Source organism: Watersipora subatra, chromosome 8 (assembly GCF_963576615.1).
Source record: "Watersipora subatra chromosome 8, tzWatSuba1.1, whole genome shotgun sequence".
Lineage (NCBI taxonomy): Eukaryota > Metazoa > Bryozoa > Gymnolaemata > Cheilostomatida > Watersiporidae > Watersipora > Watersipora subatra.
In genome coordinates, this window is record NC_088715.1 from 47,835,443 (window position 1) to 47,862,083 (window position 26,641).

The window sequence follows — 26,641 nt, forward strand, 5'->3', positions numbered from 1 at the left end:
GAACTACTGACAGCAACTTAAACTACTGACAGAAACTTAAACTACTTACAGCAACTTGAACTACTGACAGCAACTTAAACTACTGACAGCAGCTTGAACTACTTACAGCAACTTGAACTACTGACAACAACTTGAACTACTTACAGCAACTTAAACTACTGACAACAACTTGAACTACTGACGGTTACTTAAACTACTGACAGCAACTTAAACTACTGACAGCAACTTGAACTACTGACAGCAACTTGAACTACTGACAACAACTTGAACTACTTACAGCAACTTAAACTACTGACAACAACTTGAACTACTGACGGTTACTTAAACTACTGACAGCAACTTAAACTACTGACAGCAGCTTGAACTACTTACAGCAACTTGAACTACTGACAACAACTTGAACTACTTACAGCAACTTAAACTACTGACAACAACTTGAACTACTGACGGTTACTTAAACTACTGACAGCAACTTAAACTACTGACAGCAGCTTGAACTACTGACAGCAACTTGAACTACTGACAACAACTTGAACTACTTACAGCAACTTAAACTACTGACAGCAACTTGAACTACTGACAACAACTTGAACTACTTACAGCAACTTAAACTACTGACAACAACTTGAACTACTGACGGTTACTTAAACTACTGACAGCAACTTAAACTACTGATAGCAACTTGAACTACTTACAGCAACTTGAACTACTGACAACAACTTGAACTACTTACAGCAACTTAAACTACTGACAGCAACTTGAACTACTGACAGCAACTTAAACTACTGACAGCAACTTAAACTACTTACAGCAACTTGAACTACTGACAGCAACTTGAACTACTGACAGCAACTTAAACTACTGACAGCAACTTAAACTACTTACAGCAACTTGAACTACTGACAGCAACTTGAACTACTGACAGCAACTTAAACTACTGACAGCAGCTTGAACTACTTACAGCAACTTGAACTACTGACAACAACTTGAACTACTGATAGCAACTTAAACTACTGACAGCAACTTGAACTACTGATAGCAACTTGAACTACTGACAGCAACTTAAACTACTGACAACAACTTGAACTACTGACGGTTACTTAAACTATTGACAGCAACTTAAACTACTGTCTTATTAAACTGACTTAAACAAAAAGCCTTGTAGTTGTTGTTCATTTTGCTAGTAATGCTTCAAACAAGGCAATAAAAACCAATTTTTGTCTTCAAAGCTATTAAAAATCTCCGCTTTCTTTAGGTTAGGAAATAAAGACATCTAATAGACACAAGTTGAAAATGAAGAGATTGTATACTTTTCCAAAAAACTACTCATAATATATGAAATGTTAATTAGTGCTGCTTGGATTTTCTTAGGTAGTTTTTACACTTAGACACATTTTAATTGTTCTTCTTTGGGTTTCTAAATGTGCTACATCTGTTTCTTTGCTAGCTATCTTGAATGAAGACTTATAGCTGATGAATTTCATTTCAACTTGTTTTTTCATAGGTTAAAACGAGGAGACAACGCTACCATTACTGTTGAATTACTAGAAAATACCGTCAATTTGAATCAGTATTATTTTGGTACATAACTTTGGAAACAAACATTAAATATTTAATTTATATTAATAAAGCCCCCTTTGCCATTGTGCCTGTCTGTTAGTCCATGTAAACTCTATGTTTCCACATTTTTGGCAGATTTTATCCCCACTTCACACGCACATGTTCCGTGTCATTCATCAGGTCGCTAAAATATTTGGTTTACAAACTCCATCTGCTTCCTGAGAACCAGTCTCTTATACGCCAACCTGCAGGCTATCGGATTCAAAATAAATAAATCTCAGGCATATCCAGGCCTACTGATAGTATAATATAAGCTTTCACCACAAAAAATTTATTTGATTGCACAAAGACAATAGCTATAGTTACTTTTTCTAAAAAATTAAAATGGCTTTGCACAAAATATGTACATGGATATTTTACAACATCGCTACTCATTACTGCAAATATTAAAATTGAAAAGTGCTTCCTACAGCTTGACAGATGCAGGTCTAGTTTTAACATTAGCAAAATAATATCTAGTTTTCACACAAAAGTGATATTCATGAGAGTATAAAAACTGTAAATAAGGAAGTTGTGAATGACTAATTAAATCATAGCTATATGATGTATTCTTTGACAGAGAAAGTCAGGCAATATAATGGGTGGCAACATCTTGACCAGTGGGCAGAAGTGACTAACATATATAAAGCCAGAGATTCTGGTTCATGCATAAAAAGCTTTCAGTTCATGAAAAGATCAAGAGGTCAGCCAATTATATAACGTTATCTTGTCTGTTTCATCAGCAACAATCAGGCGATTCTTCTGTGCAAAAACTGCCACACTTGATGGTTTTTCTACAAACAAAAAACAGCATACTTATGAATCTAAGTGAAAGTAAAAGAAAAACCTCTAAAACAAAGACGTACGGTGTAGATGCTCGTGTTAATGAATCTTCATATTGTACGAGACATTAGAGAACAGATGGTAGAATAGCACTTAACACTTGAAGCCTCATAGGTAAATGGTCAAAGTGCATGTACATGTATATTAATCCAGAGCAATTTTCTGTCTGTGGTTCAGCAGTTTTGTTTGTCCTTCGCTAATCAAAGGGTAGCATTTGGGTTGAAGGGGCCACGAGGGTTTGTTTTGATGTGTGGTGTGTTCGACCAATCGCGATAGTGGTTTGAGAGAAATTGGACAGTCCTTGGTAGAAAGCCTTGTGTTTTGACGCTTTGAATATTCCGATATGTTCGCCTTCTAGACTTAAGCAATCAACACGTAATTTATGTTTGACAAACCAATTTTCTTATCAGAACATTTACCGTACTTTTCAGATTATTAGCCGCTACTTTTTTCTGATGATTTGAGCGATGCGGCTTATATAAGGGTGCGGCTATTCTGTGGCTTTTTCTTTCACCACTAGGGTGCATTAACCGGAATCTCCAGTTGGTGTGCCTCTAGCGGTGAAAGAAAAAACGAAACAATGCCTAATGGTACTGTTCCGTTAGGCACTAAGTTAAAAAGCATCGGTTAAAAAGCAAAACAGTGCCATTAGGCACTATTCCGTTTTAAACAGCAAAGTTGCTGCTGTGTTAAAAAGCACCGTCTTGAGTTTTTCGGCCTTTACAAAGGTGCGGCCTATGTATAGTTTTATTATCGTTTTTGGAAAATAAAGCAGATTCGGCTTATATAGGGGTGCAGTTTATAGTCCGAAAAGTACGGTAGGCACTTTTGTATTATCCGATATCAGTGGACTATATGAAAAACCCAGCGAGTATTTTCAAAGACGGCAAAAGGTTTGTGTCAGTACCGCTTCATAAAATCACTATTTTTATAATAAAAGCAAATATTGTAAATCTGTTGATTCAATTGTAGATACCATGGTTTCGATAGTGATGAAACACAACAGCAAGAAGCACCCCCTAAAGCAGTGACTTCACTACAGCCTTGGACACTCGCAAAATTGGCACTTATCAGGAAACAGCTAAAATTTTGTAGCAGTTTCCTGCTAGAAAAAATTCTTACGACCATAGGAATTCATCCCTAAATCAGCGACTTCATTCCTCGTTTAGTCGACTCACAAACTTCGAACCTAGTATAAGCAAAACTTTCAACATTAAAAATAAATTGCATTCTAAAACAAAAAAACAAGTCAATAAAAAATCTACTTCTCTGTCAAGGAAATTGAGTTGATATCGAGAATTGAAAGCTAAACAAAGCTTGCCTGTATGCAAGGTGGTGTGCTGGGGTACAAGCCAAACTAGAGTTTTTCCTGGTGCTCTGGCAGTGGAGATTTTCCACACATTCAACTGACAGTCATTTCCCGCTGATACCAGTTTGCTGTCTGGTGTGATGGTCAGCCCGCTGACTCCTGAATAAAGAAGATCATCCCTACATACCAACTCAAATCAAACTCAAAAAATCAACTCAAATCACTCAAAATAAAGTCTGCTTCTTTTGCAAAGTGAACAAGAATTACAACCACACACTTGTTTTATCTGATATGCATTTATATAATATACTTACCTTACTAAACATACTCATGTCCAAGTGTAGACTTGGATACAAGATGTAACACTGTGTACTTATCGATATTGTACTGAGTGCAACCTAGCCTCCTGTCCAAGTGTAGACTAGGATACAAGATCTAATAATAAGTACTTATTCTGACAGGATGTTGTTTAACTCCAAGTCTTACTTACAGAGGCTACAGCTCTATTAACACTTCAACACCATCACCTTGGATTTAGTAAATGCTTACAAATACCTCGAGTGTGTGCATCCAACAGAGAGGAAAACTTAAAGCCCTTCCCTCCGATTGTGTAAAGATGAATCTAAAAATTGAGGACAAATTTAAAGGCAACTTCTAGTCTTATCTTGAAGCAATAAGGAGTTGTCAGTCCTACTTTAACATGCAGCAACAAGGAGTCATCAGTCCTACCTTAGCATGCAACAACAAAGAGTTGTCAGTCCGACTTTAGCATGCAGTAACAATGAGTTGTCAGTCCTACTTTTGAATGCAACATCAAGGAGTTGTCAGTCCTACTTTAGCATGCAACATCAAAGAGTTGTCAGTCCTACTTTAGCATGCAACAACAAGGAGTTGTCAGTCTTACTTTAGCATGCAGCAACAAGGAGTTGTCAGTCCTACTTTAGCATGCAACATCAAAGAGTTGTCAGTCCTACTTTAGCATGCAACATCAAAGAGTTGTCAGTCCTACTTTAGCATGCAACAACAAGGAGTTGTCAGTCTTACTTTAGCATGCAACAACAAGGAGTTGTCAGTCTTACTTTAGCATGCAACAACAAGGAATTGTCAATCCTACTTTAACATGCAGAAACAAGGAGTCACAGACACCATAACAACAGCACCAACTCATTAGCATCCCAAAATAATTGTGTGTATATTGATTACACATCTCTCACGGCACGTTAAACTGCCCGGGTACAATGATAGAGACTAGTGTTAAATACTATCATAGTGCTAGTGTCAAATACTATTAGGTATAGTACTAGTATTAAATGCTATTATAGTACTAGTGTTAAAGGTTGACTTGCACCAAAATTCACGTTACAGTTATTTGGGATCAAAAGATTCACCATGTCTTACTCTGTTGTGTTGTAGGTGCCAAATATGTGGGAATGTGATTACAAGCTCTTAAAAGCTCAAAAACAAAAAGCCGCCGTAGATTGGAATCCGATTATTTCTCTGACGTAGCCGTGACAGTTTGAATATTGTCTTGTCACGTGATGTTCTCATGTGAATTGAAAGGCCAATCAAAAGCTCTATATAAACTTATCGTAGCACTAGTTTATGATAAACACTTCGGGTTTTACCGAAGACCCCGTATCAAATATAGATGCTCACTACTTTACAGTTTTGTTTTGGCTTGAACTAATCGTCGAGTCGTAATCTGATCATGTGACCCAATACTTCGAAAATAATTTTTGCAGCACTTTTCGATTATCACAGGTGACCAACAGGCTCATCATGATTATCAGACAATGATATGTACTCCTTCGAGGTAAGATTAAACAATTAAATGAATTCTTACGGTAAGTTATAAGATATCACTGCTAAAAGTGACAGCATTACAATGACGATAAAACAGATGAGTAAGAACAATATACAGTGAAACATGGATAACTCGCCCTCGGATATAGCGAACACATGGTTAACTCGAATGGATTTGCTTGGTCCGTTCCCACGCAATGATAAATGGCTCTATATAACTCGAACTCAACACTGTTATAACGAACTGTTTTTTGCCCAACGGTTACCGAAACGGTTGCTATCGCTTTAGAAAACCACTCTGTTCCAAGCCATAGAGGTAAACCTCAACTTTTCGTAATTCATAAGCGTCATTATTACCTCCATCGGCAAAATATTTTTGTCAACGACTTTTCTAAAGGTTTGGTGAAATTTGATTTATCCTGCTATACGATGAATTGCACGGGCTAGCCTGGTCACGCGGGCAAGGATTTTCGCCACGCACATACAAAACAAAAACAGCATGTTGTTTTTGTTTTGTATGTGCGTGGCGAAAATCTTTGAGTGCGTGACCCGGCTAGCCCGTGATGAATAGTTTTCCGACGTTGATTCCATGTTGAATCAACGTCGGAATGTTGAATGTTTAAAACGTCTTAAAAATTGTTGTAATTAAACGTATACGTTGTCTGAGCTACAAAAAACTATTCATCGTTTGACCTAAACACAGAATAGTGTGTACATTCAATAAGTATCTATTCAAAAAGCGTGAGTGATATACTATGTACCATAAAACCTCGTAAAACTTTTAATTGAACTGCCTCGGAGTGTTGCTCTTAACGAATCCCAGGTAAAGTAATGTAATCTTTGCGTAAACTTCAAGAAAAATCGGCAAAATTGATCGTGGGTAAAACGCTCAAAAGAAAAAGATGTCTTTTCTTTTGAGCATTTCAGCAACGATCAAGTTTTGCCAATGTCAATCTAGAAAACGTCCTGGCACTAACATCACCTCAAACAACAAACCAATCTCAAGTGATAGAAAAATCTCTATACTTTTTGATAAAAACGTTTTAAACTTTACATTAGAAGCATTTAATTTAAAACAAGCCATTTGTGCTTTTGATTTATATTATAGTTTGTATATGTACATGTATCTACTAATAAATAAGTAAATACATGGACTTGTGACAGTGCTCTGATAACTTGAACGCTCTGATAATTCGAACACTTTTGCTCGGTCCCTTGAAGTTAGAGTTATCCGAGTTTCACTGTACATGGTTTTATTGAATGCGTGAAGTATATTTGTGAAAATATTTCAACGAATAAGGTTGTGTGAAAGTGTAAACAGAAACCATCCTGTAACAACTACGTCACATTTGAGCCGTTTTGGAAAGAGAATCCAAACTACGGCAGTCTTTGTGGCTGCGATTAACTGTTTGTTTTTTAGCTTTTAAGAACTTGTAATTACATTTCTACATATTTGGCACTTACAACACAACAGAGTAAGACATGGTGAATCTTTTGATATCAAATAACTGTAATGTGAATTTTGATGCAAGTCAACCTTTAAATACTATTATAGTAATAGTGTTAAATAATTATTTTTTGTGATGCTTATGATATAATTTGCAACTTTCAAAACATATCTAGACGACAAAAGCTATATAACTGATGAGTTTTGATATTATTAAGTGAACAAAATGTTTAATTTTCCATTTTATCACTCTGTAGATTTACCGGTAGACAGGTTCAACAACGTTCTACAGAAAGATCATGAAATTCAAATCCAAAGCTAGTTCAGAACAAGACAAAATATTCACAAATTTGCTAATTTTAAAAATTCGCAGAGATTTTCCTTCGATTGCTGCCAGGACGACCTCAATTCACTGTCAGTATTTCTGTGCCAGTCGAAGACATCCAATAAAGCACGTTAAGATTCTAAAAAGACGATCTCAACCAAACTACATAAACAGTCCTCTTTATCTCCTCAGACTTTCATAAGGTTAGAAAAGCTGTGCAAACTAACCTTGCCATTTTCGAGTCCGGCAGCGGCTATGAGTCCATCCGAGGACAGAGCAAGAGAGTGAATAAGGGGAGGATTCACAACATATGAACTTTTTTCCTCCTCCTTTTTAACATCCGCCATGTTTACACTTCCAAGCACCTATCATGATATTTTACTCAAACATCAGCATTTCCTAACACTTCGACAATAGAAGATATTTTTATCAAGTCTCCTGGTAATTTCCACTTTAGATAAAATGTTCCCGCAACCATAAGATTTTACTGATGTTCATGATGCACAGATGTTCTCAAGCACTTGAGAACATCTGTGCATCAAGCCGACTAAAAATGAAGGCAAAAGAGGGCAGGCCAGAAAAAAGTGAACAAGTGAAATTAAGTTTAGTGAAACGTAAGATTGAAACTTATTTTTAAATGTTTTTATAGTATGGTAAGTTTTTCAAGTTACACTTTAAGTTCACATGACGTATTGTCACAAAAGCGTAGCGTACCAGACGTGTTGCGGCCAAGTCTCTCTCGCACAGCAGTAGCCGCTACTGTCTGTCTCGAAGATAAGAACTCCATACAGTACTGTATGTAATAATGTTACATTTTATTACAGATCATAACCACTAAATAGGTATTTGTTACGTTGTGAGCGTAGTTGGTACATCAGAATAATTAAATGCACATAATTTGTATTTAATTATTTTATATAGGAAAATCGATTTGAGATATGAGAAAATTGATGTACGAGCTCCATTTCGAAAGGCATTAGCATTAGGCTCATACGCAGAGTTACGAATGTAGTTGGCAAGTCATTCCAAATGATCGTTTGGCTGTCTAACATCTCACAACATGTTTTAGTAAGTAATTGACACTTTTCAGCAGGTGCCATTGAGTCATTATAACAGGCACTATAAAAGAACAGGCACTGTAAAGGAAGACTACCGGTTAATAATCATGATTAAGGTCATTTTAAACAACCCACCTGTCCTTTGTTAAAGTTCCAGAGATGAAGCATGCAGTCGAGGCCAGCTGTGACAATTGACCACGGGCTCTTGGGTCGAAACTTGACACAGGAACAGATGTTATCATGCTTCAAAAGCCTCTGCAATATGATTGGGTGAGATCGAAGTTTATTGGCTAAGGATAAATTGGCTAAGGCTAAGAAATTTGGAACAAGTTATTTATATATTTATAAATATATTCATAACTATATATATGTCTTAATATATCTATTATATATATGTCTTATATATGGTACATATATATTTATATCATATATGGTATATATATATATATATATATTTACATTACATATAGTATAAATATTTATAGCAATTATGGTATATATACATTTATATAACATATGGTATATATATATTTATATTATATATGGTATATATATTTATATTATATATGATATATATTTATATTACATATGGTATATATATTTATATTATATATAGTATATTTATTTATATTATATAAGGCATATATATATATATATATATATATATATATATATATATATATATATATATAATAGACAAGTAGCCAGGCCTACTGCTTAAAAGTGTGAAGTGTTATAACTAGAATGTTGGAATAGGTTAAATGTATCTTTTTTCCAGGTTAATGTTTCTCTATTGGGTCACGACCGGTCTGCTTCGTGCTTCAGCACTCGTCAGGTGACTTGCGTTATATGTATATATATACATATAAACTTGCTTTACATATATATATATTATATATATTATATGCTATATACATTATATATTACTGTCAAAATTATGCAATGCTCATAGGTTTGACAGATACTCCATTTAAACAACGATATCACAACCATATGTCAACCTTTAGAAATGAGTGCAAAAGATCAAGCACTGAGCTATGTAAGTATATGGGTCGTGATCTCAGAAACCATGGTTAAGTCACAAATCACGAAGCTGAGTTATTCGACTTTGAAGCCGCCATACTGAATTTATAGTATTGACAATAATTTTTGCAACGCGTGCATCTGGACCAATCAAAGAGTGATGTTTCAGAATCTGAAGTCAGTTTAGGCAATAGAAGTATCCAACCCTCGGAAAAACCCTTTTAAAACCGTTGCTACGCTAAACAGGAAGTAGTGAAAAATGACGTCTGGTAAAAGTAATCGATTCTTTTCTGCCGATTTTAACAATAAATCTGACATTTTGGACACTTTTAATGAGTACTTTTGTATTCCAACTGATGTCGAAAGAAGTGACAACTGGCATTGAACTTGGCATTCAACTGGCATTGAAGTGGAGGTGGCATTGAAAGGAGTGATGATGATCATTTCCTAAAGATTCTTATAAGATTGTAATAAGATTCAATTATAAGATTAATTATTCGATTTTATAAGATCAAAGTATGTAGTTTCCGATGGTGTGCGATATGTACTGTTATTATTTTCTTAAAGATTATGTTGGTGATACTGTGGCTGTGCTCAAAATCGACAATACTGCCAAGCCGTTTTTAATATCTGCAAAATTAAGAATAAGTAACAAATTTTGTGATAGATATACAGATATTACTATGACAGCCAGCTGAAATCTGTTCAAATACTTAAATTCAGTAGTCTTTTGTATGTAAATACAGAAATCTAGATGAATATCACAATTCCATGATATGGGTTGCTATGACGTTTTGAAATGTAAACAAAATTGCGCATTGGTTTTCTTTTCTCAAACTTTACCACCAGTTTTCTCAAAACTATGTTTTAGCACTAATGGTGAACGTGCATTCAGTTTATTGACCATAAAATATGCTGTAATTAAGCTAGAATCAAAAGTTTTTTGCAAAATAACTGAGAACTTTCTTCTTCTTCTAGTGTAGATAACTCCAAATCTTACACACCTGACGCTACCATGGTTTCTGGGCTCATGACCCATATATGGACATTGAAGGACAAAAACATAAATTATAACATCAAGAGCAGGAGATAGTGGCAACATCAACATTGTATAATAAGACAACAGGCCGATGTAACCTATGTCTATATGAGAAATTCTACATCATATGCAAACCTGAAACCACTACTTTGAACAAAAAGTGTGAGCTTGTATAAACATGTAGACACGCTGACCGATTCCTTTCCAGTAATTTTAAAACTTACCTTTTTAACACCCAAATTGTTAAGTTTTGTCTCATTACATTGTACATCATCACATCGCTTGCTAATTATAATCCCACTTATCAGCGATGCTTTCAGGTATTTTAACAACTATGAATAATGATGGATCTTAGCCTTAGATTCTCCTCTAATAAGGAATCTTAGCCTTAGATTTTCCTCTAATACAGAATCTTAGCCTTAGATTTTTCTCTAATAAGAAATCTTAGCCTTAGATTCTCCTCTAATAAGGAATCTTAGCCTTAGATTTTTCTCTAATACAGAATCTTAGCCTTAGATTCTTCTCTAATAAGGAATCTTAGCCTTAGATTTTCCTCTAATAAGGAATCTTAGCCTTAGATTTTCCTCTAATAATGAATCTTAGCCTTAGAATTTCTTCTAATAATGAATCATAGCCTTAGATTCTCCTCTAATAATAGATTCAATCTGCTCTTCTGTATTTTTGTTTCTTTTGTAGTTTGAATACAACCAATCGTGTCGTTGAACCAATTGCCCATTTCACGAGTTTATTTTAGCCGAATTAGCTATGGACCAATCATTATCCGGCCAATTGTGCGGACTGATAAACCCGATGAGACTTAAATGACCACAGACTAGGCTAATCAGAGATTCAATCAGATATTAGAAAGAATACCTTGTGAACTTTGTATGTCTTGAGGTCAACAGTGGTGAGATGACCTGAATCATCACCTATACCAGCATAGGTACGTTTCTCATTCACATCAATACTATTGATCTCGTCAGGCATGACCAGCGCGTTGACCTTCTGCAGACACCCGGCGACTAATGTCACAAGCATCATTGTATCTCCACAGCCTACCAGCCTGGATCATGAAACAATCAGAAACTTGGGACAATGTTAGTATTCTTTACTATAATAAGAGCCATGGTCCTCGAAGCCATGCTAAAAGCATTAAGAAAAAAGATTGCATCGCATGAGAATTGAACTACCCTATTTGGCTTGGTGGACTGACGCCCTAACCACTGCACTTACTTGCAGTTTAAAGATTAATTGTGCGCATAGCTATTACATATGATGATCTTCCATGGGACTGCTAGCATGCTAGTCATTACTATAATAAGAGATGTGCCTGTCTGAAACCACGATTGGATGTTGAGAAAAAATTATGCAGTACTAGAATTCACACTCGCAGCTTTTGGTGTGGCAGACTGAAAACTGCGCCACTGAACTACTCTCTGGGTTTTCATAATAATTATGTAGATGGTTATTACACATGAAATCTCTCACAGCTCACCAGACTGCAAGGGTACTGCCCATCTATCGCCAGAATTAAAGAATGGGATAAAAGAGTGCTTTGTGCGAGACTCAAACACATGACATTCAGCTTTTGAATATACAACATTTTATTTACTTGACCTTTTGTCATATATACATTCTTTCATTACTACATTTTCGGGTACTAGTATTACATAAGCCAGGTAAAAAGAGAGACACGGAAGAAAAAATCTGATACAATGCCAAAAACCAAAATTTAAACAGAGAGCAATTGCCAACGCTTATGAATCTACAAAGCTGCCTTTCCCATAGCATATTACAGTGATGCCTTTCCCATAGCATATTACAGTGATGCCTTTCCCATAGCATATTACAGTGAAGCCTTTCCCATAGCATATTACAGTGAAGCCTTTCCCATAGCATATTACAGTGAAGCCTTTCCCATAGCATATTACAGTGATGCCTTTCCCATAGCATATTACAGTGATGCCTTTCCCATAGCATATTACAGTGATGCCTTTCCCATAGCATATTACAGTGATGCCTTTCCCATAGCATATTACAGTGATGCCTTTCCCATAGCATATTACAGTGATGCCTTTCCCATAGCATATTACAGTGAAGCCTTTCCCATAGCATATTACAGTGATGCCTTTCCCATAGCATATTACAGTGAAGCCTTTCCCTTAGCATATTACAGTGATGTCCAACAATATTATCTTAAAAAGATCTATTCATGTACCAATGACAGTAACAAACTCTTTTTCTAGAGATGATACTGCCTTGTGAACCTTGTTAAAGACGCTTTGAACTCCTTATGCTCAGACTAACGAGATACACACGACAAATAGTAAAAATCTATAATAGAATGGGATACCTGACAAGCACTTATCTATTACGTGTTTGACGTATCAATAACTTTGAAGTCACTGGTGAAAGATCACTTCAGCGAAAGAGACTAATACTCCATTGGTGACCATCACACGAGTCCAATAAAATATTTTAGCCTGTACCAAAGGTGTTTGTTGCAGAGCAAGTTATTTCTGTCCACATAATGACAAGTTTCGCCGATATGTGTCTTTCACGACAGGCGACGCGAGTAATGCATGTGCCAGACTGTATATTGCAATTTTTATTTGTTAATTATTACTGCTATTAACCTTTTGCGGAGCAAATTTAAAGTTATCGATTATCGTAGCTGAAGAACATTAAAATACTGATAATATCTTTATAGAATATTTATTAATATTTATAAATCTATAAACTACAAATAATTACATAGTAGGGCCTATAATAAATATAATATTTACAATAAAATTATCCTATGTAACTTATTTATAAATCATAAATTTAAAAATTAAAAAAAAGAGAATTACAATCATACTGCCAGCTCAAAATTATAGATTATAAGCCAGTGCTCGTAGAAACTCTAAAATATCGTTATTGTCTTTCTCACTAAAAATAGTCAAAATCCTCACTTCTAGTTCAATATCTTATTTCTTGAGCTTAGCCTAAGATTCTCCTCTAATAACAAATCATAGATTAGGATTTTCCTCTGATAATGAATCTTTGCCTAAGATTCTCCCCTGGTAATGAACCTTAGCCTTAGAATCTCCTCTAATAATGAATCTTAGCCTTAGATTCTCTGCTAATAATGAATCTTAGCCTTATATTAAGTTCAACGCACTTATATTTGGCATCTTCAACTAGTGCACCCGATAAAAAATCCGATATACCCTAGGATACTTATATTTTGCTAGTATTTAGTTTCGTGAGTAGCATACAGAGTAAAATTTCGCTACAACTTAATTTCGCAGCTCTGATGAGTGCGAAAATATAGTGATGTGAAAATAAATGCAATGGAACAAACATAATTGGATTCCTCAGGTCCAGTTCACTAGTAAAAATTTTTTTCAATTTGGGACTAGTTTGTCTTTGTGAACCACGGGTAGAAATGTGTGGGGGAGATCAACAATGCAACTTGATAGCTTGCTGCTATTTGTTTCTTGGACTATCAATGACCTCTAGGTCCTTGCCCTTGCCCCGTGACTGATGTGGCATCAATATTATATCTCAAGTATTTATAGCACGCGGTGGCCATGCCTCAAGGTTGTTATTGTTTTTGGTTGGTAATCAAATTCATCGCCACGATAATTATTATTCAATTTTATGACTTTCCCTACCAGACTTTCATTCTCATCAGTTACAAATTCAGTGACTAAACTAATATCATCATCTTCCTCGTTTGTCTTGGCTTTTCCACAGGCCCCTATTCCCTGGGGCGACTGGCCGGCTGAGCCGCTCCAACTTTTTAGGAATTTTTGGCGGTTAAGTATAGTCAAACTCGGAGAACTCGCCCTCGGATAAAATGTAAATTTTTATCACGAACACTTGGTTAACTCGAACGGATTTGTTTGGTCTGTTCCCACGTAATGATAAACTGCTTTAGATAACTCGACCTCAACATCATTAACTCGAACAGTTATTTGCCCAACGGCTACGGGAACGGTTTTTATCGCTGTAGAATATCACTTTATTCCAAGCCATAGAGACAAACATCAACTTTTAGTAGTTCTTAGGCGTCATTATTATCATCAGCAGTAGCAAAATATTCTTGTTAACGACCTTTATAAAGGTTTGCAAAAGGTCAAGTTTTACCAAACATCTGTTTGGCAATGGCCCAACGAAAGCGTAAAAACCTTCGGATGAACTAAAAATAAAATCGGCAAAATTGATCTTTGTTGAAACGCTCAAAAGAAAAAAGATGTCTTTTTTTCTGAGCGTTTCAACTGTGGTCAAGTTTAGCCTATTTAATCTGAAAACGTCCTAGCAGTCACATCACCTAAAACAAACAAATATCAAATAATGGAACAAATGTTTATACCTTCCGATAAAATCTTTTAAAACTTTACGTGAGATGCCCGGTTGAGGCCCTACATGAAAGAAACCTGTTGAGGGGGCTGATACCGCCCCTCCAAACCTCCATATGCTCATAACTAGTCACCTAACATTAGCTGCCCCAATTTGCAACCAGGAATACAGGCCTGCTTTTCCAAAAGAACTTGTTATCTCAATTTGCTTTGCCAAGCTGCTCAGTCGGCGCATTAGCTATGAGTTTAGCAGAAATTGCCCAATGAGCCCAACCACACACAAAGGTTACCTGCATTTCTAATATGACGATTTTATTGTGGATATCAATGAACAAAGCTATTTAATTTCGCACTTTCGCTCGTTCGTTATGATAGTTTAGTTTCGCTCATGAAATTTTCGTGAGATGAATGACTCCGCAAAAATGCGAAAGTTAGATGACGTGAATACATAAGTGTCCTAGGGTAACTTTTATTACATATCACCAATATTTCTTTTATTGATTTTATCACTGTCATTGCCTAAAAGTATTGTTGCATTAAATCTACAGCTGCCACTAGATAGATTATAAACTTATAGCTGGCACACATTTTTAAAAATAAAAATAAGATACTGCTCAATTTGAAAGGAAATTAAATTTACTTTTGATAATGTTTCGCGCTATGAAAGCAAACTGGAAACCCACCACTGATGATCACTGATGCAGCGAATACAGTTGATAGGATCTTTAACCCCGAGGTATAACGATTCCATTTTTCCACCCTCAGTCACATCTCGCCAGAGAGTCAGCAAACCGGCATCACAACCAGCGAGTAGAATTTCATCCTCATAGCAGATGGATATGATGTTGTGATTGCTGACTGCCACGACTATAAATAGAGAGTAACAACTGAAACAGTGGTTGGTATCTTACTAGGTACCTTCTGCTAGAGAGATTATAGTCATTTCCCAAGCATTAATAATAAATTAAATAATTGAAATTAATAATAATTGAAATTATTAGTAACTAATTTTAATTATTGTTAATTTCAATTAATTGAATGATACAGTCACACCTCAAAATACGAGTGTCCCAACACGAAACATTTGAAATACCAGAGAAATTGCCAAGTATTTGCTTTGAGAGACGAGACAAATTTGAGATGCGAAATGGTTTTCGATGCAGCCATTAGCTGGCCGAGCCTGCAAGAGGTCTTTTTGAAAACAAAATTGCTTGGGCTTTTTGTCGAATCAGTTTGAAAATGTCTTAAAAAGACTGGCTAAAAGTGAAGGCTAAAGCGAATCTAAAAGCGAGGTGTTAAGAGCCAAACAGGAAGATTAACAAAAATAAAATTAGCATTTAAGGTTGACTTGCAAAACGTGTTTTTAATTGTTGTAATTCATGACAAACGTTCAAAAAGTAACAAATACTTATCTAGAGGTATGATCTGCAATAAAATCTAACATTACTATGTACAATACTACATGGAGTTTGTCGAGACGGACAGTAGTGACTGATGGCAGTGTGAGAGAGACTTCACGGTAACGCATTCGGTACGCTACACTTGTGACACTACGCTACACTTGTGACACTACGCTACACTTGTGACACTACGCTACACTTGTGACACTACGCTACACTCGTGTCACTACGTCACAAAACATAAATTTGAAATTTAACTTAAATTAATTTAACTTACTATTCACACACTTAAAGCTAAATTTTAATCTTACACTAAACTTAAAGGTTGACTTGCAACAAAATTCACATTACAGTTAGTTGGTATCAAAAGATTTACCATGTGTTACTTTGCTGTGTTGTAGGTGCAAAATATGTGGAAATGTGATTACAAGCTCTTAAAAGTTAAAAAACGAACAATTAATGGCAGCCATCATGAAAACGCTGTAGTTTGGAATCTCTTTATTTCGATAACGCTTTCAAACAATTTGATTATTGTTTTGACACGTGATGTTCTCACGTGAATTGAAAAGTCAATAAAAGGCCCAATATAAAATGTCTCGTAGCACTAGTTTATGACAAACACTTCGGGCTCCACAAAAAAGCCCTCATCAAATATAGATGCTCACTACTTTACAGTTTTGTTTCGGCTTGGTCTAATCATCTAGTCATAATCCGATCATGTGACTCCACACTTTTTGCCAAACAGCGTGAAAACCATTTCTGCAGCATTTTTCGACTATCCCAGGTGACCAACAGGTTCCTCATGTTTATCAGAGGATGATATGCAGTCCTTCAAGCTGAGGTAAAAAAATTAAACAAATTTTTAATGGTAGGTTTTGAGATACCAGTGCTCAAAGTAACAGCATTACGATGATGATGAAATAAACGCGTAATGACAATAGACATGGTGTATTTCTATTTGTGAAATATTTGTGAAAACAATTCGACGGATGAGGTTGCATGAAAGTGAAAACAGAAGCCATCGTGTTTCGCTACGTCCCATTTGAGCTGTTTTGAGAAATGGATTCCAATCTACGGCGTTTTCGTGATGGCTGTGATTAACTGTTCATCTTTGAGCTTTTAAGAGCTTGTAACCACATTTCCACATATTTTGCACCTACAACACAACAGAGTAAGACATGGTAAATCTTTTGATACCAAATAACTGTAATGTGAATTTTGTTGCAAGTCAACCTTTAAGTTTAGTGTAAAATTAAAAATTAGCTTTAAGTGTGTATAGTAAGTTAAATTAATTTAAGTTAAATTTCAAATTTATGTTTTGTTACGTAGTGTCACAAGTGTAGCTTAGTGTCACAAGTGTAGCGTACCGAATGCGTTACCGTGAAGTCTCTCTCACACTGCCATCAGTCACTACTGTCCGTCTCGACAAACTCCATGTAGTATTGTACATAGTAATGTTACATTTTATTGCAGATCATACCTCTAGATAAGTATTTGTTACTTTTTGAGTGTTTGTCGTGAATTACAACAATTAAAACACGTTTTTCCATGGTAATACACAGTTTTTATGTGGTTTTGTGTAATTAATTTGTGTTTAGTTGTTTTAAATAGGAAAAACTGATTTGAGATACAAGAAAAAAAAAACTTTTTAAAAACTAAATGAAAAATTTAGACAGGTATTTATAGATACATAATGTTACATATCATATTAAACCTCTACCGCAAATGTGAATGCTTAAGATATTAACATGTGACTAATTACTCAAAAATGACTACCTTGAATAAAAAAAGTTACAATCATAGTAAACTTCAATAAGTACACTGACAGTGGCTACTGAAGGGCACGACCATTATAATCTGTATTATAATAGCAGCCGTTTCCGCCCATCTGTCTGAAGCCAAACTTGAAGGTCAAGAAAAAGATTGCATCAGACGGGATCCGAACATAGCTTTTGGATTAGCAGCCTGCACTAATTGCTCACCCTCCATAGCTTCATAAAAGTTGTGCACATAGTTATTACACCTCTCAAACTCTCAGGGCACACCAGACTGCCAGGGTGCTAGTCTTTATTGTAACTAAATCTGTTTCCATCTGTTTGTCCGAAACCATAAACAGAGGTTAGAAAAAGGATTTGCATCATGTGGGCTTCGTACTCACAACATTTGGCTTCTCAGCCCAACGCGCTATCACATCACATGCGCGAACCATTCATCTTCAAGGATTTCAGAATAGTTGCGCATATATATACTAATTTTCTATGCTTTATCGGCATGCCTGACGACCTCTCACTGCACATCGGGCAGCCAGGTTACTGGTAGTTATAATGGTGATACGGAAATGACCGAGAGGGTTGCTGACCAAGGGACTGCTGACTAAGGAGATGATGATTAAGCCCAAAAACTGACAATTTTCTTACCAGATGAGAGAACGATTTTTTGTACATCAGATTTAGGTGATTCAGCCATTCAGGCGTAAGTTGATCTGAAATATATAAGCAAATGTATGAGCTTGGATTTGCTTGTTGTAAAGAAACCTGCAAATAAAATTGGTAGAGAGAGAATGTTCACAACCCACCCAACAATTGTACATATGAAATACTTTTGTACATGAAAGCGTTCTAAGAAATACATCTGCCAATACGCACTGACCAATACAATGCAAAGTGCAAGCTCTGTTTTGTGAAAATTGGTATCTGAAGGATGTTTTTTGGATTAACTTTGCCATTTAAAAACTTGAATAGTACTGCAAATGGCATTCAAACCTCATTACCTTTTACATAAATTAACCAAAAAACAGTTCTATAGCCTTCAAATTCCAAACTAATCCAAGCATTTAATAATACAAGAGCCAGAACTACAGGCATTGCTTTGAATGTTGGTATAATTCATCTAATAAATACTTAAAAACTATGAATTAATAACAAAAAGTGTTTATTTTAAGCTGTCCTATAATTACGATCTCGATTAACTTGTCAGTCGAGCTGGTAAGGCTATGGATCAGAGCCACCCTGACCAAACCGACACTGAACTTTTCACATGGTGTCAAGAGTGGATTTGCTAGAGAGAACTGGGAAAATTTTTGATAACAGTGATTAAGCAGGAAAAAGAACTGAGAAAAAAGGAGTCATAAAACAGAGCAGGCTGAGAGAGTGTTCCGGTGTATTCAGCAGTTTCTATTGCTAAAGTAGAACCATTTGTTAGATATTTATTTCATACAATTGATCTTTGTTGCATTTTCCTTACATATTTTTGTAGAAAAAATATATTGCAATTGTCAGGATACCACTATCAACCCCAACCGGTGCTGACTGATGAACCCAAAAGTCGACCGAGACCAAATTTTTTGGTAGTTTTGTATTTGGGAACTTCTTAACGATGTGCATTGATCAGGATATAGGACATCTAGACATAGGAAATAGATGGAACAGAGAAAGCTTCTATTTTATTGAAGGAGCATTATGCTGGAACGAAGAATACTTATAATAATAAAAACTCCAAAAATATTTTTCAATGTCTTAGCTTACTGGAGAAGAAAATGAGAATTCACTGGTCAGTGTTGAGCGAATGAGCCAAGGTTTTGCATTTGGTGAGGTAAATTAATTCTGGTATCACTTAGCTTGGCAAAAGGAGCTGGATTGGAACAGAAGTGAAAATGATGGAGTCACAGTTTGCTCCATTGATTACCGAGGAGGCAATTACTGCTATCGACTTCTCTGATAAAAAAGAACGGTTGGGTAATCTAGGGCTAGCTACACAAGCTAAGATAAATCATGATTGTGTGTAGATATAGTAATATGTCTGAAACAACATGATTTGGTTAAAGTTACATGACTTAGTGGCAATAATGTTTTGTAAGAATTTACTATTAGGCTATTAGCATGCCAGTTGATCTGATAAGGCTCAGATCCCTAAAGAACATATCCACTATAAAGAATTTACAGTAACTGCTAAGCAAAGCATGTATGTTGCCAATTAACATACATGTTAGTGGGCTAAGCCAGCCAGTATCTGTTTTCCTGATATGCTCTGACACTTGCTACAAAACCGATATACAGGTAAATGCCTACAATACTTATCATAACATGTGGCAACCAGAGTTTTTTGACCGCACCTATTTTTTGGATTGGTGTTTTCTGCCTCTGCTTTTCGTTTCTGTAGTTTTATTCTGTGACTACCTGGGAATTTCATGATGAACAGTGGCTTAAAAACCTCTGGAGAGATCTTTTTTGAGAGAAATGTCTGTGACAACTGGAGAAAGTGGCGGATCTTTCTTGAGAATTACTTGCTAGTAATTGATTTGGTATTGAAGCCAGACGTGAAGGGTGTTGCCCCTTGAGAATGCTTTGATTACCAGACGTCAGGTAGCTATACTACTTATTCTGGCAAGTGAGATGGCTACAGAGATATTAAGTCAATTTGAGTATGATATTGGCAAAAACAGAGACATGCTTCCTGATATATTAGAAAATTTTGAGGCATACTGTAATTCTAGACACAATATGCTTTATGAATGTATTTTGGTGGATGAATGAAACTGATAGCCAGTCTATTGACATGTTTGTCAAGCGAATGAAAACACAAGATGCCAAGTATGAATTTGGTATGCAGCGTGATCAAATGCTACCATGTCGTATCGTATTGGGATTATCTGATGCCAAACTAAAGGAACGCCTCCTTAGGGGCCGGGCCATCAACCTAGAGAATGTTTTGGATGACACACGCACTGCAGAAATCACAAGAGAGCAATTGTCCAGATTATCTGCCGGTGACACAGCTGAAAGAACTGCACAGAATGAGCTCCTTGAATCTTGTGTCAAGTCAGCGTGACTTTGGTGCTATACCTAAGAACCAAAAGTATAGCAAATAACGCAAATATTGTAGATATAGCCACACTAACGGGCGATGTCTGGCCTATACAGAGACCTGTTATAACTGTGGGCTAAAAATTACTTTTGAAAGGTATGCCACAAACTCAAGAGTAACACTGAGAAACAGATGAATACTTGGTAAATGCTAAAAAACTTGTAGTACAGGCTAGCGCCTGCCAAGGATGAGGTAAAGGCGCTAGCCTTTACCTCATCCTTGGCTTGCCTGTACCAAGGATGAGCTAGCCTGTACCAATGATGAGGAACAGGCTAGCGTCTGTACCTCATCCTTGGCAGTCTTCCTCTTGAGTAGTCTCAGCTCAGTAGGTGAGAGTAGCAGTCAACAAGTACCACATAGTCTTTGTTTTTATACTCCATGACGTCTATAGCGAAACTTTGTTCCAGAGAAAGCTAGGTACCTCCATGCGACATGAGCGGCTTTTTTGGTTGATGCCTAGCAAATCTAGTACATGTATGACAGCTCATAATTTCATTCTTTACATCAGTAGATACTCCGGGCCACAAAAAAACTTTCTAGGATGGCTCAGCTCTTCTCACAGCCCAAGTGTTCAGCTTGAAGAGGTTTTAGCATTAATTTTCTCAGTGAGCTGGAAATGATCAAGTATTCTTCAAAGTGTCGAAAACCATCTATTTAATTTGTATCAACTCTCAAGTTCCAATAAGGCTGTAGAATATTCAGAGCCTGACTTTGCACTGGCCAGTTCCAGTCATCTTTTGGAGCAGTACTCAACAGTAGCATTGCAGCATCTTCAGCCTAAGCATGCTTCATAGTGTCGATTGAACTAGCATCGGTTTCCAAGCTGTGAACCATAACAATCTCATTCTCAAAATCAGCTTGATCGCTAGTAATATTTTGAAAATAAGCTCTGGACCGTGTCAGCAACATAAGGCATTTCCTTGGAATATAGGTCAGCTCAAATATATTGTATTGCTGAAGCCTTAGTAATAATCTCTGTAGTCTAGGCAACACTTTGTAAAGAAGCTTATTTATAATAGGAGCCAGACATTTGTAATCAGCCTGTGCCTGTATCTTGCATCCATATAAGTAGCTGTGAAAGGATTCACAGCCAAACATAACAGCAAGCAGTTTTTTGTCAATCTGGGGTAAGAGCATTCTGTCTCAGTTAGGTTTCTTGATGCATAGGCTACAGGTTTATTCTCCTGTATCAACACAGCACCGAGACAACTTTTCGAAGTATCAACCTGCAGATGAGGATCATTGGTGACATCAAGGTTCTGCAAGACTGGTTCGGACATGAGTAGGCGTGAAACAATTCGGAAGCTTTCCTGTTGCTTGGTTGACTATGTCCATTGGCTGTCAGTTTTCAACAGCATCTTCAGGGATTCTATGTAGGCCGACATGTTAGATATGTAAACGCTGTAAAAATTGAGGGTTCTAATCAACCTCTGTATTCTTTCTTGATCAGTAGAGTCTGGCATGGCATTGATTGCAGTCACCTTTTCGGGATTGGGTCGTAGACCATTTTTCGATGCTACATGGCCAAGGTATCGCAGTTCAGACTGATTAGACTAGATTTTATGGCAATTGAACTTTACAATGTCTGCTTTAGCTTTTACAAGTAACCTTCAGAGATTATTATCATCCTCTTGTTACGTCTTTCCAGCTGCAATAGCCTAATGTCAGCAAAATATACTGAAACATCCAGTAAACCTCAAAATATTTGTTCAACCTTCTGCTCAAAGACCTCAGCATTTGAGAGCAGCGCGAAAGAACGTTTGTGAAAGCAGTTTTGGCCAGATTGGGCGTTTAAAGTAGTCAGTAGACTACTTTCAAGATAAGTGAAGACTACAGTGTTAAAGAAGTGTGAAAAAGCGGGCAGGATGTATACTATTCACTACAGAATGATCATCAACTGCCGTTGACAGGATGTTTACTCAGACCTGCAAAAAAGTTGTTGAACAGATCAATAATAATTGACCTGCCAATCACAGCTGAGCTACTCAAACCGGTGGTTGTTGAATTAGCCAAGGCTTTGGTCGCTAACTAAAACTTGAAAAAGACACATTATGATTGCCAGACGTGAGCCCTCGCTGAAATGCAATCTGGTGCTTCTGCTCCCACAAGGAGATCCTGTCAGGTTCTCTCTCCCCCCCTCTCCCCCTCTCCCCCTCTCTCTCTCTCAGAAAGTCTGACCAATGATATACAGCCCCCCAAGGATAGCCGACGGCTATCATATGGGCGGGTTTAATGATGGAGCTCTGTTAGGATTGTGCTAGCCTGGGTTTCGGAGCAAACACATCTCTCGCGGGGCGGTCGCGTTGCCTTGTTAGGTTTTGGAAAACACGACTCGCTGTTATCGTTTCATCAGCTCATTCAGTCAGTAGGCCCCGCGGCTCACAATAGCAAACCTTGAATTTCTACAATGTAGGGGTGATACCTAACCAAAATAATGGATCCACGCAAAATAAAACATTTCAAATTACCTACTTTTAGTAATTTTAAAATTGGTAAAGGTCGTAGTATATGCCTAAAGTTGAATATAATTACCCGAACAACGACATTTTTTTCTAGTTTTTGTAGTAGTTTTCATACTCAAAATCTAAATGCAAAACCGAATTTGCGCTATTTTACGATTGTGGCATTTTTACAATATGCTAAAAAATCACATCTAGCAAAAACTTTATACAAACCATTACAAAATGGAGATAGCAAGGCCTTTTACAAACATCTGCGCCAAAATAGAGAGAACGGTAGTAATATCATACCTAACTTAAAATACCAAAACAGGGTTGCCGAAACTTCAATTGACAAGGCAAGTTTGCTAAATGATTTTTTTCAAACCGTTTTTTCAGATGATGATGGCCTTCTGGTCCCGCTTCCGAACAAAACATTATCTTTTGAGGACACTGATATTACTGTTACATCAACAGGTGTGTTAAAACTCTTGGAGGAAATAAATGTTTCAAAATCTTGTGGGCCAGATAACATCACTGGTATCCATCTTAAAACTTTTTCCATAGTAATAGCTAACAGTCTGGCTGACTTTTTTAATTTTTCTTTGTCCACCGGCTCTCAACCAGATATCTGGAAGGAAGCTCAAGTTACTGCTATACACAAAAAAGGTAGTAAACAGTTGCCTAATAATTACAGACCTGTGTCGCTCACATGTATTATGTGTAAGCTGCTAGAGCATGTTATAGCTCACCATATTCACAATTTTTTGGATACGAACAATTTATTGGTGGCTTCGCAACATGGTTTTAGGGGTGGGAGATCATGCGAAACACAGCTGGTCCACACTATAAATGATTTTGCATATAATCGTGAAACAGGTTTGATAACAGATATAATTATTCTTGACTTTTCTAAAGCGTTCGACACAGTGAGTCATCGCAAATTACTATATAAGTTATCTGTTTTTGGTATTCATGAAAAGATCATAGCATGGATCAAAGGCTTTTTGCAAAACAGAGGGCAGGTAGTAAGGGTAGAGGGGTCATTATCCCATCGTTGCAGTGTAAAATCAGGTGTGCCGCAAGGTTCGGTGTTGGGCCCTCTGCTGTTTTTGATTTACATCAATGATTTGACTGATCAACTTTCCTCGAAGTGTCGACTCTTTGCGGATGACGCACTTTTATATAACACTCGAGAGAAAGCACAGTTACTGCAAGAAGACCTAAAAAAACTTGACGAGTGGTCTAAAAACTGGCAGCTCTCTTTTAATGTAGGTAAATGTTCGGTTATGTCAATTAAAGACTCAAGTTTGAGCCAATCATATTATCTCAATAACCGCAGACTTGAAAATGTTAACACTCACCCATATCTTGGCATAGAATTTAATTACGATTTAAAATGGAGCGCACACATAAATAAAATTGTTGCTAAATCAACCAGTCTTTTGGGTATGCTGTGGCGAGTGTTAAAATCGGCCGATACAAGAACCAGGCAGTTGGCATATTACACTCTCATAAGACCAATTTTAGAATATGGTTGCGTAGCATGGGACCCTTATTTTGATAAAGACATCAAACAACTAGAAAAGTTACAAAATAAGGCTGTGAAATTCATCTTTGATTTACGAGGGCAAGTTAGCTACACTGCTATAAAGGAGAGTAGTAATATACAATTGCTAAAAGATAGACGAAAGGAATTAAGAGTGAATTTGTTTTGCAAAGCTACAGCCAGTGGGGTGATTAAAGATACATATAAGCAAGAGCCCGAACAAATCTATAATACTCGTCAAGAGGGAGGGTTGTATGTACCATCAATAAAAACCAAAGCTTATTTTAATTCTTTCTGGCCTAGAACCACTCGAGAAATCAGAGATGGAATTTGATAATTTCGGCACACCCTTTTTGGCACCTTTTGGCCCGGGGACATTGTAATCAATGTTGTATTTATATCATTGTAAATATTTTGTATATGGCATTTGATTCATTAATTCATTTTCTTTTTTTTTTTTTTTTTGATTCACATGGCAGTATTAGAAATAGATATTATATGATGTAAATATGAAACATCGAAGGAATATTGTTGCAATACTCTTTAGATACAAATACAAGCCGAAAGCAAAATTAAAAACACTGAAAAAAGGGAAGAAGGGGAAGAGAGAGGAGAGAAAGGAGGAAGGGAAGGGGAAAATTTTTGCTGGTATACTGTTTAAAATAAAGAGTTCCCACGTATTTTGCCTCCTGCGTGAGGCTTTCAGTGGGAAAAACCCGATCCGATCCGATCCGTGGCTATTAATATCACGAATGCTTGTGAATGGCAACTGGCTGATCATAACGATGACAATATTGGGATACTATATTTATTTGACAACAAAATGAATTCAACAGATAAGTAAAATAACCACTCTAGTTCATAATATTTGTAAATTTACAAGGTGCTTTATTCAGCATATTTGTTTGTTCGGGTGCCGTGTTCGGGTTAATCCCAACAGAGCTCCATCATTAAACCCCGCCCATATGAGCGCCGTCAGCTATCCTTCGGGGGCTGTATATCATTGGTCTGACACGCAATCAAACGCTCTGCGAAACTTCTGAGCTGCACAATTACAACTGCTTAAACACATTCTATAACCTTCTTAATGAGAGAGCTATCCAATAGCACTACCTTTTTTCTCGGTAAGTGTGCGAGTAACCAAATACATGTACTATCGCTAAGGCAGGGAATTTTGGGATGCAACCAAATATTGCAATTTAATTTGGAATATAAACACATTGCAAAATTTATTACAAAAGTGTAATAACATTAGGACCGACGGCATCTTGTTCTACACACATCAGCATGTAAAAAACAACCTTGATTTAAAAGGGAATAAGAGGACAAATGAGAGCAAAAACGCGTTAAAATCTTCAATCCCGTCTTAGGATAACACTAAATCTGGAGTACTTTGGAAAGCTCCGAACTCGTCTCAAAACCAAAGTATATTTTAATCTTTTGTAGCTTTTCCATTTCATTCAAGTTTAAAAATTGCATCCAATGAAACTGCGCGCATGGCTAAGTGAGCCAATGGCGTGGAGACACCGTCGCTCTAATCAGTTTTTGCTCACACGCTGAACTATGCGGCATATTGCGTACGAAGTCCAAACGCCTGTA

General features: G+C 36.6%; 1 protein-coding gene across 1 annotated transcript; it reads right to left on the reverse strand.

Annotated features, from left to right (window-relative positions):
* Nucleotides 1-1,884: 1,884 nt before the first annotated feature.
* On the reverse strand, nt 1,885-18,675 carry LOC137402022 (WD repeat-containing protein 53-like). Its single transcript, XM_068088492.1, has 8 exons — nt 18,610-18,675; nt 15,476-15,659; nt 11,320-11,509; nt 8,520-8,639; nt 7,554-7,691; nt 4,307-4,373; nt 3,764-3,910; nt 1,885-2,393 (listed from the first exon to the last, which is right to left on the reverse strand). The coding sequence occupies exons 1-8, from the start codon at nt 18,656-18,658 to the stop codon at nt 2,296-2,298; spliced, it is 993 nt and encodes a 330-aa protein (XP_067944593.1). The 5' UTR covers nt 18,659-18,675; the 3' UTR covers nt 1,885-2,295.
* Between the last annotated feature and the right edge of the window lie 7,966 nt (nt 18,676-26,641).